This window comes from Bactrocera oleae, chromosome 3, assembly GCF_042242935.1.
Source record: "Bactrocera oleae isolate idBacOlea1 chromosome 3, idBacOlea1, whole genome shotgun sequence".
Classification (NCBI taxonomy): Eukaryota; Metazoa; Arthropoda; class Insecta; order Diptera; family Tephritidae; genus Bactrocera; species Bactrocera oleae.
Window position 1 is genome coordinate 12,593,091 of NC_091537.1, and position 15,636 is coordinate 12,608,726.

The 15,636-nt window shown below is 30.9% G+C and overlaps 2 protein-coding genes across 2 annotated transcripts; one reads left to right on the forward strand and one right to left on the reverse strand.

Annotated features, from left to right (window-relative positions):
• The first annotated feature begins 2,361 nt into the window (after positions 1-2,361).
• Bsg (immunoglobulin domain-containing protein Bsg) lies at positions 2,362-12,964 on the forward strand. Its single transcript, XM_014237505.3, has 7 exons — positions 2,362-2,798; positions 4,003-5,169; positions 7,870-7,990; positions 10,270-10,430; positions 10,512-10,619; positions 10,693-10,887; positions 10,969-12,964. The coding sequence occupies exons 1-7, from the start codon at positions 2,534-2,536 to the stop codon at positions 11,103-11,105; spliced, it is 2,154 nt and encodes a 717-aa protein (XP_014092980.3). The 5' UTR covers positions 2,362-2,533; the 3' UTR covers positions 11,106-12,964.
• LOC106619423 (uncharacterized) lies at positions 9,113-10,047 on the reverse strand. The gene is made up of 2 exons (XM_014237506.3): positions 9,692-10,047; positions 9,113-9,611 (listed from the first exon to the last, which is right to left on the reverse strand). Exons 1-2 carry the CDS (start codon positions 9,791-9,793, stop codon positions 9,333-9,335), a joined length of 381 nt encoding a protein of 126 aa, XP_014092981.1. The 5' UTR covers positions 9,794-10,047; the 3' UTR covers positions 9,113-9,332.
• Positions 12,965-15,636: the final 2,672 nt, after the last annotated feature.

Sequence of the window (15,636 nt, forward strand, 5' to 3'; positions counted from 1 at the left end):
TTAATTTAAGTTTTTTTGTGTTTATTTAAATACATTTTAGAAAAATCATTACATTTATACCAAATACTTAGTATAAAGCGTGATCACATTATTTTTTAAATAAAAGCATACATAAAACCACTTGGTTTAATTTCGCTACATACATACAGTGCTGGAAAAAGTAATGGAAACTAGCTGATTGCATTCGCTGTCTTCAAATATTTCGCAATGAACTAAGATAATATTTATTTAATTTTTTTTATTTACATAGATATGAGTATGTATACTTCATTATAAGGTACAAAAGTATTTTTTTTAATTATCTTTTAACAAAAAAAAAATAATATTAAAAAAAAATGTATCTTTTGCGCTTGGAAAAAATAATAGCAACAAAACGTTTAATACTAAGTAATATTTATTTAAATATCTCATTAAAATACATTTTTAAATAATATTTAGTGGTGCAATCTTAATTTTTTAAATCTGCAGAGCAGCGACGAGCCATCGATTTAACCCGATTGGCATAAATTAGTGATCAATGGCATATCACTTGAATTTTACTTTTTCCCAAAATTCTTCCTTATTTTTTGGTTTAAAGTCACCAATTTTTTTTTAAATATTCGCCACAGTGTTCTATCGGATTTGGGTCAGCGGATTGGGTAGGCCTCTTCATTACATTAAGTTTTTAGTTTTGGAATCATTCCTTTACTAGTTTTGAGCATGGTTTGGGGCCATTAACCTGCATGAACTCCCACTTTAAGATCATTTCTTCCTCGGCATATGATAGCATCACCTTCTCCAGAATAATAACGTTGTCTGGAGCACACTTTTCTTTTATCTAGAATATCGCACCAACTCCTGCGGCGGAAAAGCATCCCCATAGCATAATATTGCCTCTTCCATGTTTGACAGTTTTTATGGTGTGTTTAGGATCGAAAGCAGTATATTTTGCACGTCTTACATATATTTTCCATCAAATTCGAACAAATTATTTTTTTTTTCATCAAACCATAGCACGTTATTTCAATTTTGAGGCGTTATGTGTCAGACTTTGCGACAGTCTTTTTACGATATTTTTTTTTTGCTTCAAAGTGGAACTTTTCTAGCTGATAGTGCCTTTAAATCCTTTTCAATTAGTCTATTCCGTATGCTGCCTGCAAGGTATGCTTGAGGTCTTTTGTTGGAAAAAAAAAAGATTTTTTTTGGTGTACGAAATAAAAGGTCAACGAACTTTTGGCATTGTGGCTTGTTTCTCAGTATTTTTTCCAGTTTAAACACGTGGTCACATATAAGCAATATCGACTAAAAAATGAGAACACAATAAAGTATCGTTGTCAGTGTTTCATAATTAACAATTTGGTTTTAAGTACAGGTGTAGATGTTGTTTCTATTATTTTTTCCAACTGTGTATGTACTATCTATACAAAAACTATAATTCCGTTTATATTATAAATATGCACATACATATGTACAACCAAAAATGTTTGTGCTCCATTTTACCACCCCACCTCACCTCAACGTCGTTAGTTTAGCATATACAAGTTATTTTTAACACAACTGTTACGTTTCGTAGACTTTTTTTTTTTGTTGAAAATGAATATGCTTATGATTTTTTCTACCGCAACAATTTGTTTGTGCAAATTACTCAGGCGCGTCTACATCATTTACATCTGCATACACATTTACGATTCGTTATTCATAAAGGCGATCATTTCTGCATTCAACTTGGTGCTGAAATCAAATAAATTTGACAAAAAATTATTTCTCCTATATAATCATTAATTATCTAGTAAAATACAATATAAATATTTGCTAAATTAATTGGTTAATATGAAAATACCATAATAAACAAGCAGTGTTTAATAAAAGTATAAATAATTAAGTGCACATACATACATACATACACACAAAGCATTATTCTGACTTTGAAAATATATTATTATAATAATTTTTTACATACCATCACTTGCATACATACATACATTTAAAAACGATTTGTTTACAACACGCTCAGCAAACAATACCTACATTCATACATACGTATGTACCTATTTGCATATGTTTACAATTTGTTTTATAATATATAAACTAATTTAATTAACTCTTCATTAATATTTTTTATTTATTTATAAACCGAGTAAGTGTAGCGTGTGTACTTTTGCTTTTGTTGTTTCTTACTCCTATTTTCTGTTTCACTAGAAGTTTTCTGTTCGTTCATTTTCATTTATTTTTATTTTTTTTATAATTATTTACTCCAATTTCAACCTTCTACAAAACGTATAATTAGCCCAACAAATTAAATTGAATTGAATTGAATTGAATTACAAGTATGTATGTACTGAAATCTGTGTTAAATGCGAATCGTTCATGCAAACATTTGTTGTGGATTATGAAACGATACGAAACAAAACGAAACGAAATGATGTACTAAATGGGAATTTTCAAATGGTGAAACACGCAATATTTTTGCCTTTATATCACATGGCATGCAATGTAACAACAACAATAACAATAACAACAACGACAACAAAAACATCTAATACAACAACAATTTATGCAAATATGCACATACATACATGCCAAATATGTGCGTGTGTGTATGCGAAATGTCAACACAGATTTGGCAGATTTTGACTATGAGACAGCGATTTATTATGGCGATTCAAATGTGAATATTGGCGAGCCATTCTCAATCACATGCATAGTCCCCTTGGCCGAACCCATATTTTGGCTAAAAGATGGCGAGCCAATAACGCGACACAATCTACGGCACGGACGCGATGAGCACTCCTACACGCTGTCGGAGAGTGCCATTGAGGGTGAGTATAACCAAGCTGTGGGTGTTTTAGCAATCAGCAGGCATAATTTTCGTATACAAATTACTAGTCAAATTAGATGTTGTAGACCGCGAAGCGCCATGCGAGAAAAAAAATCGAAATAATTTCGGTTTGCTTTTTGCACTAACGTTATTCGGTCGATACAGATTATTTTTTTTTTTTTGTTTTTTGTTTTTGCATAGATCTAGCAAAGTAGTTAGTGGCATAAAGTTAATAAAGTGTTCTGCGCAGTGTTTACACGATATGTCTGTACTATAGTGTGTGGTTTCAATGTCCAACGGGTGAATCAAAAACTAGCAAATACTCCCAGCGTAGCGACAATTCCCTGGAAATGGCAAACATCGCCTTACGTTCGCTTTTTATATGCAGTTATATGTGATGGAAATAAATTATTTATTGTATTTTTTACATTTTGCAATATTTTTATACAAGAACATTATAAAATTTAAACAGCCTAAGGGTGAAAGCATAACTTTAATAATTGCTGATCAGCAACTCTGCGTTGATCTTAAACTATATTTTGCGTGTTAAAATAATACTAATGCATATAAATTAATAAAAAAAAGCATACAACTTACTTTTAAGTTTTAATCATGACCATAGTATTCGGTTGGAAATAATTTGTGTTGTCGTATAAGATTTTTAATGTAATTTTATAGAAACTTTCAATGCAAAATATATAAATAATGAGTTTCGTAAACTGTTTCATACAAATTTTCACAACTCTCCGTGTATCTTTATTTTCGGATTCGTATCGTTCATTAATTCGCTCAAAAATTTCTTATTATGGATCATTGAAAAATATATGCACCGCCATTTTTAAAAGAACTTATTATACATAAGCCTCGATTTTGATTCTTTCCGAACAGTTACTTTTTGATTCACCTGGCACACATTTCCATTTATTTTCTTAGCTTAAACTATTGAAAATATACCAGCGTAGTTTCTAATTGGGTTTTGACATGTTAATAAATAAATTTTCGTTTTATTTGACCCAACAATCCACACCCCCCTCCCCCCCTACTACTTTTGAATTTAGTTGTATTCTGTTCTGATAGTTAGGTATAGTTTTAGAACCAATTTGTGTCTTTGAGTTAGCGGCAAAAACAAAATAAAAAATTTTAGAAAGCTAATATCAACAGCAAATTTAAATCTTTATCTAAAACTCCAACTTTTCACTCTCAAGGTGAGAAACACAAAATCGAAGCGCATCTTTCCGTGCGTCACGCGCTTAAAGTACACGAGGGTCAGTATAAGTGCAACAATTTGCACACAAGCTACCATATGTTGCACGTACGCAGCGCCAATGAGGCGCCAACACACCCACAAACATATACACCATTTGTGGTGACAGCGGGTGGCGTCGGCGTCGGCGGCGGTGACGGTGACGGTGGCCATCTTTCAACGCTCTCGGCCTACGAAACGATACACGATCTGACACCCGGTTCGGCGGATGATATTTTCACACGCATATGGGAGCCGCTCATGGAGGTGGACGTTTCGCCGGCTATGCCACTGCCAACACAAACTACCACAACAACAACACACCGGCGACAACATCATCACCATCATCAACAGCAACAGCAGCAGCAGCAAAGGCCACAACTTAAAACAACGAAATTGGATGAACAACACAAATTGATTTATATAAACGCCACAAACTTCGATGGTAATCCATCCTTAACGCTGCCGGATAGCAGCAGCGAAGGTGCCAGCATTGGCAGTGAACTGGATACAGGCCTTATCAATCTGGAGTATATAACGCCGCTAAAAAAGTATGGCGAACTAACGACAGCGCCTAGTCGTGGTTACGGTAGTGGTGGCAGTGTCGGTGGTGGTGCTAACGCCAAATATCCACCGATGCCGAACTTCCCACCACCACGCACAACAATGCTGTCCACAACAGTGGCGCCAGTCGCGCAATTTTTCACACCTCCACATCATCATTTGGAGCATCACGGTCACGGGATCACTGCCAGCGGTAGCAATAGCAATAACATGTATAACAATCCTTTGACAACACACGGCTATCAATTGGTTGAAACACAATCCACATTTCCGCTGCAAACAGCTTCGCCAAATTATCAGCAACCGACACAAATGTTCACGCCACAACAAATTGGCAGTGGTGTGCAAACGATGACGCCAATGGATGTTTACCAGCAGCAGCAGCAGCAGAAGCAGCGCAATCAAATGCAAACCTATCCACCGCATCAGTTTATAAATCAGCAGCAACAACAACAACGACACCCTATATCCAGTGTGACCGCGGTTACGGCGGGCGGCAGCATGTCGCTCCCCACACCTTTGTCACAACAACCCACTCGCATGGCACAAGTGCCAATCCGCAAGGGTGAGCCTTAACCATCTAGCTTTTATCGCTAAAGAACAAAAATTAAAATTACAAAAAAAAAAAAAAAAATCAAAACATAAGTATATAAAAACAAATTTTAATAAAACTCAGTTAAACCAACGCATCAACGCATTTCAGTCTCAGTCTTCACTTGCTTTCACAAACGTCATCACAATCCCCACCACTACCAAACAGTGCCATCTCTTCGCCCATCGTTCAGTGACCATGGATACGAATTTGAAATTGGTTTTCATCTTTATCACTTACGTTTTATTTTGTCAACTTTTATATTTGAATTACGAGATTTTTGATGTGGTTGTTTTTGTATTGTATATGGTTTATAAGCCGTTAATTTTTATTTTTTCTTCGCTATATTGCTTGCGCCTCTATTTTTATTTAATTATAACGCAAACTTACTCTTTCTGATTATCACTCTAATGTTACGAACACTTAGCAATGTTTAAATATTTCGGTAAACAACATTACGATCATATATCGCAGTTTATTATTACTTTTCAAAATAGCATATAAAAGCTTTGTAATTGTTTGAATAAACATTTGCTTTGCTTAAAACAAACAATTGAATAAAAAGTGAAAAATTTTTTTTTATTTTTTAACAATTTTATTGTGAAAAAAAACTATATACGAAGCGATCTCCATTCTAGGTTTCCTGTTATATATTATAATATATACATACATAAGTACCGATAATTATATTGCATATTAGAATCTAGAAGCCTTAGCCGAAATTATTTAGAAATATTATAGGTTTAAGCGTGAAATATTCAAGTCCGCTTCAATTTCTTAAAAATAGTCAACACTCATTTAATAAATGAACTCAACTTAACCAATACAAGATTCAACACGTTGTAAATATATACTATATGTATGTATGTATATGCATAATTTTTATGCGCTTCGAGCTACTAAATGTCAAAGCAGCTTTTTTGTTCTGCAATCAAAACAAAACAAAAATCCAATTATAACAATTATAAAAATTCGAACAATTTAATGTAAAATCATAGAGTATTTGTTGTATATTCTGCAACAAATCAACAACGCGTAGAGATACATTTTTCTTCAACAAAGTCGTAACAGCCTCAAATATAATTTGTCTAGAGTTCAATAGCAAATTGTTGAAGGCACTAACTTGTTACACAAAATAGTCTTTCCATTAAACAAACTGCGAACATTTACGGTTCCCCGCATCCTTTGTTTATATTATTAGATTGTGTCATGGACCAAATATAACTACTCAAAATAGTATCACATTTCATTTTGAAGTTAGCACTCATTTACCGTTAAAACAAAAACTAACCGAAATATGCTTCACAACTAATAGGCAAAGTTTCATCATCACCACCGAGTACAACTATTTACAGAATTACTCGCTAGTGCCATCAATTGAATGATTAATCGCATAATAATGCTCGGCTTTGATTAGCCAAAACTAAACAAAATGAAAGTTTATACCCTAATTTAATCGCTGACGCCACACAGTTAAGAAAGACCGTGCAAAAACAAAAACAAAAAAATGTTTATAAATGAAAATAAAAAGCATTTCCAAAGTTATATGATTTCAGTCCAAGTTTGAAACAATAAAAGAGTCTTTAAAATTCTGTCGTCATGCCGTTATATACATACACACATACTACTGTATACATACTTGCACGCATACTTGGTACATAATGCTACATACATATATATAGACACATATTTATTAGCACCAATTTTTTCACAACTTATTCAATAAACTCGAAAGTGATATCATCACCATAACCACTATGACATAATGTCTACATACAACAACAGCAATTGCAAGCAGAATGCTTACTCATATTACATATGTACGTATGTAGTGCGTTAGTACCAAAAATGTCAATATTCATATATACATACATACACACAAATTTAAATATATGCATATACATATGGTATATATATACTTGTATATATAGTATAAAATACAGCACATATTCATAGACCAAGTTGATCTGCATCAATGGCCAAGTGTTAAATTCGGTATAAACGCCAAAAACTGCTTACATTTTTCCCGTTCACTATGTACATATGTGCTTTCTTCTTTTTATTTAGTAAAAATTAAATGACTTGTATAGTAGTTGGCGCTACACGCTTACAAAACACACACTTCTTTATTGGTACACATTTATTCATGTATTAAAACAATATTTTCATATCAACTTCTTACATACACCATCTAAAATATCATACCCTTCTCGTTATATGTATATATGTAAATGTAGCGTTATTTCGCTTATATTATTATATGTTTTTCCAATACTATGATGTGTAAGATAAAATATTTTGTGCCAATACGTTGAACTAATCTAAATATTTGCTAGTGCGATTTTATTTTATCTTTTATCCATTTACATATATTTGTGTACTTATGGTAATTATTTTCTTTTCTAAGCAAACTATGTATAAAGTTAATTTTAATTTATTACTATTTTTTTATATTTTTATTTTATTTATAAATCATAACATTTGCTAAGTGAAAATAAAAATTTAAGCACAACATTAAATTCATTTACCATCAATGAGTTTATGATATATTTATGGATATTTAATGGAAACCCATAATTTATAATTTTTTGTATATATGTATCTACATGCATACATACATACGTATGTAGTTGAAAATATCAATATTTTCATATTCGAACAATTCTTTTACAGATACTGAATTTTTGGTGCCAAACTACGATATTGCAGAACGTCAGTTAAAAGTATATGAAATCAGATCACCTCTAGTACTTAGCTGTAACATAACCAAAGCTGGTGATTATGTGCTGAAATGGTAAGTCGAAAGCTTCAATATTTTGTTAAACAGTAGGGTATAACAAGTTCACAAATAACATAGTTCTGCAAAAGCTAAAATGAACAACCTAAAAAAAACAAATTGTTTTTACATAAGCTTAAATATTATATAAAAATTTGTCAACACTCTTGGCAACTCATTAAAAGTTTGTTAACGCTCTTGCCAACTAATTTTCATGGTCGCACTGGCAATCCATGATATCAAATTTGACACGTACTAGCTCATTTAAAACCGAATCGATGAATATTTTTTTTCCTACACTGGTTCAACATTTTTTTTAAGTTCATGTGAAGTTTGATCTCCATATGTCAATTAGTGAACAGTTTGTCTGACGATCTTGAGTGCATTGAGTGATCTATTTTATTTTATTTCATTTTATTTTATTTTTCGAATTCCTCCAACATTACTTATGTTAAATTCACCATTAAACATGCGAAAAGTCGATACAAGTTACTATATTTATGTTCAAAATTGCTATACTAAAGCAAATGGCAAGTTCCAACATGTATGCCGCGAAGCGTATATCCACAGAAGAGTTAAAAAACCATTCTATGCCATTCACAGTGGAGCCATTAACACCTACACCGACTCCCTCTCAGTGAATGGCGCACATGGAGTCAAACCATCAGCCATTGCAGCCGAAGAGCTCAAGTTGCCACGAGAGTCTAGTGTGACGCTTGCAAATTTCATGCTGGATACAGTAGCAGATTAAACTTCTACTTATTCAAAATCGACCCCGACAGTAACAAATATTTATACATACTATGTCCAGCGTGCATTAAATGTCCAGCGAACGCAACTCATCTAACACCACTCACAATTCAACTGTCTCAAGAGTACAGCTAGGTTATGGCAATAAAGTTCCGAACAATTTAACATCACTTTTAATCTGAAATATATGTTTAAAATTTCTTGAGAAAGCTGGAAGCTAATACCAGAAAACGTGAGATTTAACTATTTTTGAAAAGTGAAACTTCATAATCGACAAAATTATGTAGTGGTGGTTTCTTAAAAAACGCACAAGCTGAATTTAAAACTCAACATCTGCCTGACCTGAATGTGGTTCCACTTTGTAAAGCAATTATACTTTATTATAAACAATTATTTTTCTCTATATTTATTCGAGTTTTATCAGAAAAATATGTATAGTTTTTTTTTAACATCATAATTTTCTCAAAATATACATAGATATAGAAACACCGTAGACAATCTTACATAGAGAGACGAGACACATCAAAATACATAATTTCAAATCATTCATTATTAATTGGGCGGTTGTTGTTGTTTTTTTTTTTTGGCCCTTTTTGTACAAAAAAATGGCTTAACGACGACGTCGACGTCGGGAGCCACGTCGACTACGACTGCGACTACGACTTGCACGTCTTCTGCGCCGCCTACCGCCACGATCCTCCATTTCGCCAGTATCCTTGTTATCATCCTTATTGGTCTCCACTTCCGGTTCACTAATCTCCTCACCAGCAATAGTGTCCAAGTCAACAGGTGCCGCATAATATTTACGATTGGAGCGTTGTATATAGCCGTAGCGTACGCCTCCATTTAATGTCTCTTGCACCGATTCTTTCACATCATTGGGGTGAACCTGCATTGGTGACGAGAGGCAAACATATTTAATCACATTAGAGAAAAAACAACAAAAAAAACAGTTTCGAGTCTACTTACGCCGGCTGTGTCGGCGATATGTGTCACTATTCTCATGACCGTTGCGGGCTCTTCCAGCGTTTGCAAAGCCTGCAAAATTAATTGCCCATTTTGATTGGCCATTTTCTGTGGAAATGCTAGCACATTCGATTCGAAATTACGAAATGACCACCGTCGTTTGTTTTACTTTTAATCGGTGGGGTCAATAAATTTTTACAAAATTTTCGCTTCGCTTATGCAACGTCTGTTTGCCAATTCAAATGAATTTTTTGAAAATTTTTACCACAGCTTTCGATGTGAACGTAAAATTTATATCTTTTGCTCTATTTTATATATGACAAAGAAAAATCGTTTTGAATACGATTAATTTTTTTTTTTATAAAAATTTTTTCTGAAGTTTTCTGAAATATCGCATACAGTTTACTCGATTCTGCCTTAAGACTTGTAACAGGAATTTGTTTTGGTCCAAGTGCTTATATGTACATACATTTGTACTACTACATTCTTTATATATTGTATTTATGCCTGTAGATATGTATTTGTGTAAATAATAGCGAATGTTTTCTTCTAACATAGTTTTGTTTTAATTTTTTACCTAGGGAAAAGAACGGTACGGATGTTGCGAAAGTCAAAGAACTTTCAGGTCGTTACAGAATTATTGCGGCCGAAAGAAAGTTCATAATTGACCGAACAGATATTGCCGATGATGGTCTCTACAGTTGTGTAGCCGATAATCAGAAGAAAGATATTAATGTAGTTGGTAAGTATAATACTATATATATATATATATATGTATATGAGCTGATTCTTTATTGATATGTTTTATTATTTCGTTGTGTAGCTCGCGTTGTTGTACGAGTGCCTTCGAATTCCGGTGTTGTAGAGGGTGAGAAATTGTCAATTGTCTGTACATGTGTTGGTACAGATCCACAATTGTCCTGGATGATTGGTATGTTGTAGCTGCATTAGTAAAATTTTAAATATATATATATATATATGTGCCATATTTGTTTGATTCGCAGGTAATTTGACAATCTCAAACAGCACAGGTCGTTATATGTTGAATCCCGATGATAATCAAGTGAAAAACGCAATTTTATCTGTTGAAAACATCAGCCTTGATGATAGAGGCGAATATAAATGCATTGGACGCAATGATGCCAATGAGTATGCCGGCTACGCTGAGGCTAGTGATGTATCATTTGTTCGTGTTAAGGGTGTGTATCAGCTGCTCATTTCACTTTAATGTTATTTATATATTTATATTGGCAATTTTACTCTCCTGTTTTGTTCCACAGGCAAACTCGCCGCCTTGTGGCCTTTCCTGGGTATCTGCGCTGAAGTTCTGATTCTCTGTGCGATCATTCTCATCTACGAAAAGCGACGCAACAAGAGTGAATTGGAAGAAAGCGATACAGATCCACAAGATCAGTAAGTTTTGTAGAAAGCACAGCAGCCACAGTTATACCAGCTACCATCAAAACCACCCACATACATACATACAAGTATAAACAGACATGTAGTTGAGATAAGTGTTACAACAACATTAAGCAATTAACTCTACATGTACATATGTAGAACAACAGACAGTTAGTGGAGTAAAGATTTGTTTTTTTTTTTAATTCACAATACAACAAACAAGAAAACACACACAGTTTACGCTACCATTTATGAGTTGAAATACACACACACAAACAAAAAAAATTACAATAACAGTTCTTACGTTTGTCCAAACCGCAAACAAGAACCCCCTACTACGCAGAATATACTTATGTACTTTATAATTGTAAAATATAGTAAACGGACACTCAGACGCAACAACAAACAAGACAACTAAACAAAACAATGGACATATGGAAAATGTCGTTTGTCACAAAAGCAAAATATATATATTTGGTACTATTTCGTGATTTCGTACGTTTTTTATGTTAATCGTTAAAATGTCGCTTGTCGTTTGTAAAATGACGAATAGCGCGTAATCAAGGCGTTAGTTTATAAGCCTTAAGTTAAAGTTGCATAAAACGTTGATAACTTAACAAATGCGTTTACAGATTGCTCTATGCTACTCGTTTAGTTCTAAAAAGTGAAAAAAGTAGAAAAAGTAGTTATGTATTTCTTTTGTGAGAAGCGAACATGTTTTCGTGTGTAAACTTAAATACAAGACGTTGAGGGCGTACCAAAACAAATTAAACGTTATATAATATGAAATTTAGCGAAAAGAAGAAGAAAAAAATTAGTTAACAAATTTAAAACTGATTTACTTAATTGTAAATTAATTGTATAATAAAATTATGTAATTTCCGCAATGCAAAAATTGCATGAATTTTTTTCTTTTTGATACGTACAAAAAGAAAGAGATAGTAAGAACATCTTAAGTTGTTTAAAATCTAAGTTAAAACGAACAACCAAACAAATACACTTAACAGAAGAATTAGATACAAGTACTATATACATACATATTAATTACACATTTTGCAGTTAAAAAGAGACTTAATACATTGACAATTGTTGTCAGTCTAAAATATTTTTGTTTATAAAAAATTTTTTTTTTCTGAAATTTTTTTTTTAAGAATTTTTTGTTTGCTTGTTAAAATACGAATCACAATATTTGTTAGCATAAATACATAGTAAAAAAAAACGAAGAAAATATACACAAATATATTGCTGTAGTCGGTATATATTTCGTTACAAGTTTGTTTTGTGCCTAATTTAATTTTGTGTAATAGTTTTGTAATAAATCATTGATTTTTATTTAATGCTGTTAAATTTCGGTCAGGTAGTTGTGTTTTTCTGACTTTATAGCGTTTTTTTTTGTAATATTTTAGAAAATTTATAATTTTCTATGCATACATACATATGACTTTTGATTGTTTTTGTAATGCAGTAGTGAATGTAGAATGAAAATAACGCAAAAATACAATAAATATAATGAAAGAGTGTTAATTATGTTTTAAGTACTTATTGCTTAATTTTTTTTTAAAACACGTTTACACTTTTATGATTATTATTTTTCTAAATATATGTATACCAACGTAATGAAAATACATACAGTTACAGTGCAGTAGCAAACATATGCAGTCAAGGCAACGTTTAACCAACATAACTGGCATAACCGCCGCTTGAAATGTAATGATTGTTGTTGTGCATATGTTTCTATTGCACAGCTGATAGGTAGAAAAATAACAAAGAAACACGAAAAATGTCGTTTGCGTATTTTCATTTTTGAGCAATGTGTTTCAAATTTTGTATTTTCAATTCTTAAATAAAATACCAATAAACATTCTAATTCAGTAATGGCGGCAGTATACTCAATTTTATTCTAATTATTATAATTATTATTATTATTAATATGTTTTTTATTATTTTGACTTGTGAGTTACCGTGCTTCGTCTTCGTATGCTTTCAGTCAAAGTGAAAAAATCGAAGAAGTTCTTGAAAATACAGAAAAATTTGAAATTGATGATGAACCATTTAAAATAATCAGGCTTCATTCTGATTCATACTATAAGAATAAGGCGAATAATGATGAAAATTATTAAGATGTTGGAAAAGAATCGTAATCAAAATGAAGGAAATGATCATCATGATCATCATGTTAATGACGTTGATAATTATTTTAATGACGATGATAATCATAATAATGACAATGATAATCATAATGATGATAACAATCATAATAATTACAATGATAATCATGTTAACAATAACAATGATAATCATGATGATGAAAATGCTAATCGTGTAAACGCTCATGATGATGATCAAGTTGAAAATGAAAAAACAAACACAAAAGCAGATAATAACCAAAATCACAGCGGCGGTAATTTAACAAAAGCGTACGTTTCATTTCCACTTTTGTTTACGATGTATATATGTTTATAGTATGTACATTTGTATTAAATACTATTTTCGACGCTCTAAATCTCTTAATTTCTTTTTAATATTATTATGCTATCTTTTTTACAAATAAATAAAATTTTACATATGTATGTATATCAACGGGCCTGTTATGTTAACATTATTTATTATTTTCACGAGCATTATACGATATTTTTTTCTTTAATTTAGAAAAGTTTAAAGTTTAAAATGAAACTGTCAATTTCATTTTGAAGAAATAAAAAAAAATAAATAAAACATAAAAAATCATATTTTGCGTTTTTATTTACATATGTTTGAATTTCAGTTGTATTAAACATATAGGTTTGTATTTACTTTATTGACTGGTTTTTGTTGTATATTATTTTCGTAAATTATTTGACTTAATTTTATATTATAATATTTCACTTTTGTTTTTTTTTAACACAATTGTACCCTACAGCTGCACAAGTACATATGTGTACTTGTAACTTTTTACTCTTTGAAGGAAAAAAAATGGCTGCGTTATTAAATAGCGCAAAAATAAATAAATATATATAATATATATAGCGCTAAATGACAAAGTTGCCATCTGCTGCATTTGCACGAAAAATTCGAAATTTTTTATGAGTATTTTTGTTTCAAAAATCATTTCACAAAAGCACCATTTTCCAACAATTTGAAAACATTTTTTTTTGAACTTTTTTCAAAATAACAAGCAAATTATTATTATAAATTACAAAATCTTATATTTTCTTAAATATTTATTAAATTTTTTATAATAATTTTTTTATAATCTGTTTTTTATAATTTATTTATTTATTTTTATAATTTATTTTTTTATAATTTTTTATATAATTTTTTTTTATAATTTTATATATAATTTTTTTTTATAATTTTTTTTTATAATTTTATATATAATTTTTTTTTATAATTTTATATATAATTTTTTTTTATAATTTTATATATAATTTTTTTTTATAATATTTTGTTTTTTATAATTTGTTTTTATCATTTTTTTTTATAATATTTTGTTTTTTATTATTTGTTTTTTATAATTTGTTTTTATCATTTTTTTTTATAATATTTTGTTTTTTATTATTTGTTTTTTATAATCTGTTTTTATCATATTATTTTATAATAATTTTCTTTCAATTTTCTATCTAATACCGAAATTCTTCAATTTGTATTTCAAAAACATGCATGTAAACCAAAATTTATCATACACCACTTAAATCTAGTGTTATGTAAACAATTTGTGTGCATTGCCATTGATTAGCATAATTATTAAAATTACCCTTTTTTCTATTTATCTACAAAATTCTTCTCCCTAAATCCTGGCAAATAATTTATTTAAATAATAAACAAAAAACCAACCGTCCGTCACATCCAACCCAACAACAAATGTGCCGACGATTATTATTGCAAATAACCCCACCGTGGAATGTGTGTAGTTGATAAACGTGATGCAAGCGTCGAGTAAAAGCATAAAATTTAAACAGAATTGATTTAACGAAAAAAAAAAAAATAATAATAAAATACTATGATAAACTCCAAGCGTTAATCATCACCGACATCAACAGCATATAACCAAGTATCACCACCATGTACCACCATCGCCACAACCATCATAATCCATCAATGTTATCACTAACCCAACCAAACAACCAATTAACCGACCAACCAATAAACCAAGCAACCAATTAACCAACAACCAATTGACCAACGATTAACCCATAGCTGAATGTTTTACATACATACATACATGCATATGTATATTTCCTTAGTTTCACCAGTTTACGATGAACCTGGAGTATATAAGTTTGTTAAAATTAAGAAAAACTGTTGTTCAAGCATTTGTTTGTTGTATTGTTAAGAATGTAATGAAATATTATTATTTATTGATAAAACAGAATTTTTTATTATGAAGCTTAGTTGCACACAAGTGTATCGTACACTAGTAGTGTTGGAAAATACTAGATGAAGAAGCATTTTTCGTTTTCTAATTTAACCAAACAGTATTTATTGTTAAAAATTGGCGCAAGGCGGACATTTTATTTAAGTCTAGGTTTTGTTTTTTGTATTTTAGCAAAATAATTTATGTTCTGACA